The sequence below is a fragment of the Phoenix dactylifera genome, unplaced genomic scaffold (assembly GCF_009389715.1).
Source record: "Phoenix dactylifera cultivar Barhee BC4 unplaced genomic scaffold, palm_55x_up_171113_PBpolish2nd_filt_p 000267F, whole genome shotgun sequence".
NCBI lineage: Eukaryota > Viridiplantae > Streptophyta > Magnoliopsida > Arecales > Arecaceae > Phoenix > Phoenix dactylifera.
Genome location: NW_024067755.1, coordinates 620632 through 623285, shown reverse-complemented (window position 1 = coordinate 623285; position 2654 = coordinate 620632). Strand labels below are relative to the sequence as shown.

Below are 2654 nucleotides of genomic sequence, written 5' to 3'. Positions count from 1 at the left end.
ATCCGATCCTGTTTAGGCCAAATTCAAATCTGTTTATGGCGGGTCGAACACGGGTCGGATTGATGGGTCCGATCATATTTTGCCACCCCTAATTATAATAATAGTAGAGAACTTCTCTCCCATCTTTGGCAAAAAAAAAAAAAGCTATGCTAACTTTTATCTTTTATTTATCCAATTAATTGTACATTTATTTATCTTAAGTTTTCTCAAATTTAGTTACTATTATGTCTATTTTTTATCGACAATATGCTAGTAATGAAAATTTCTTGAGGATTTAAAATAGAAGAACTGACATTTCATACTAAATCCAAAGCCACAATTTTTTTACAATGAGAAATCAGTTTTCTATGGTTTTTCTCATAACATTGGGAAATTTTTAAGGTGAGATGATAGATAAGCGGTCGAAGCAATGGGCCCAATTCCACTGCTGCCCATCCATCTTTCGAATTTCATCATACTAGTTTGAGCTAAAAGGTGGTTTAGGAGAGTCGATCGAATTTTTCTTGGTAAAAAAAATATATTATAGTTTATGTGGCTCGCAAAAGTAGATGTTGTTTTGGAGTTCGCAGCGTGCAGCACTTTTGTTTGCTTTTCAGCGGTCTCATGCGGATGGGGACGGGAGTGCATTTGTGGGTCATGAATAGTCATCCTGAATGGATGGACGGCCTGATGGTTGCCCTGTTATGGCCGGAGAATTTTTAATTATATTGGAAAATAATATCGGGCAGCTGTGGAAAGAACAAGTGGTGAGATTAGGGCCGACCGCTGCTGCTCCCACCTCTATCGTGCGGGCCTCTGCCTTGGCTCGTAAGGCAGCCGACGCCGCCCCGAGGTCCTCTCCCTTCTCTCTATATACATCGCCTCTGTCCATTTTCTTTCCATCTTGGTAATAGCCCGTTACGATAAATACGATATTCAGAGAGATTAGGGTTTCCCATTCCCGATCCCAATTCCATTCGGCAAGGTAAGATGTCGTCGGACAGCGGCGTCGTGACGGTGTACGGGGGAAACAACGGCGGGGCAGCGCTGACGGAGCCGGGGGTGAAGAAGACGTCGACGTTCTCGGTGAAGGTGGGGCTGGCGCAGATGCTGCGGGGCGGTGTGATCATGGACGTGGTGAGCCCTGATCAGGCGCGGGTGGCGGAGGAGGCCGGGGCGTGCGCGGTGATGGCCCTGGAGCGCGGTCCCCCGCTGACATCCGGGCTGGCGGCGGGGTGGCCCGGATGAGCGACCCGGGGCTGATCAAGGAGATCAAGCGCGCGGTGACCATCCCGGTGATGGCCAAGGCTCGCATCGGCCACTTCGTGGAGGCCCAGATCCTGGAGGCCATCGGCGTGGACTACGTGGACGAGAGCGAGGTGCTGACCCCGGCCGACGACGTCCACCACATCAACAAGCACAACTTCCGCGTTCCCTTCGTGTGCGGCTGCCGCGACCTCGGCGAGGCCCTCCGCCGCATCCGCGAGGGCGCCCGCCATGATCCGCACCAAGGGCGAGGCCGGCACCGGCAACATCGTCGAGGCAGTCCGCCACGTCCGCTCCGTCCATGGGCGACATCCGCTTCCTCCGCAACATGGACGACGACGAGGTCTTTGCCTTCGCCAAGCGCATCGCCGCCCCCTATGACCTCGTCATGCAAACCAAGCAGCTCGGCCGCCTTCCTGTCGTCCACTTCGCCGCCGGCGGCGTCGCCACCCCCGCCGATGCCGCGCTTATGATGCAGCTCGGCTGCGACGGGCGTCTTCGTGGGCTCTGGCATCTTCAAGAGCGGCGACCCCGCCCGCCGCGCCCGCGCCATCGTCCAGGCTGTCACCCACTACAGCGACCCCGACGTCCTGGCCGAGGTCTCCAGCGGCCTCGGAGAGGCAATGGTCGGGATCAACCTCAACGGCGATGCCAAGGTCGAGAGGTTCGCCGCCCGCTCCGAATAAATATAATGCACATTGCAGGCAGGCCGTTCTACGTGGACAGATGGTTTGATGATGATGATGGTGAGGACGGCTCTGCTCTGCTATTTTTCATATGTCTTCGCTCCCTCTTTCTCTCAGATGCCATGGCCATGGTTCGCTTGTTTTCTTTTTTGCTTTTTCCTTTTTTTTAGGTCTGATATCCATGAAGTTGCAATCTAGTCTTGAATCGCCATTGTCGCAGCTCCAAGCTAATAACATTGCCTTTTTCTCTTCTTCAGGCTGATACTATGTGGTACTGGGCTCCTGCTCTGTCTATGCCTGGTTGTCCTTCTTTGTCTGTTGTCCGTGTCTTTCATGAATAATAATGACTTAGAACCCTCTGCCTGAAGATTGTATCCTGACATTTTATATTTTAAATACTCTTGTCCAGCCTGCTTGCTGTTTGAAATTCTTATGATTGGAGCAACCAGTTATGTGTTGATTGCTTGGACCGCTGATTTGTGGTTAATCACTTTACACTCTTATGTATCTTTACCCAAGATCAGTCTTCATCCTCTAAACTTGCAGAACACTGTGATTGTGGATGTTACTGCACCCGTCGGAAAGGAATGGATGTGCTCTGACCTCGTTCATTTGTGTTCTTTCCCTCTTCGATGCCATGATTACAGTTTGCCTTTTTCTTAGGTCGGATGTCCATAAAGTTACAATCTACTCTCGAATCGCTGTTGTAGCGGCTACAGCTAG

The 2654-nt window shown here is 51.3% G+C and overlaps 1 protein-coding gene across 1 annotated transcript; it reads left to right on the top strand.

Annotated features, from left to right (window-relative positions):
* Window positions 1-817: 817 nt before the first annotated feature.
* Window positions 818-2148, top strand: LOC120105367 (probable pyridoxal 5'-phosphate synthase subunit PDX1.1). Its single transcript, XM_039117738.1, is given in 5 exon segments — window positions 818-1179; window positions 1182-1472; window positions 1474-1548; window positions 1550-1735; window positions 1737-2148. Coding segments are annotated over 5 exon segments (957 nt in total). The 5' UTR covers window positions 818-969; the 3' UTR covers window positions 1932-2148.
* The last annotated feature ends 506 nt before the right edge of the window (window positions 2149-2654 follow it).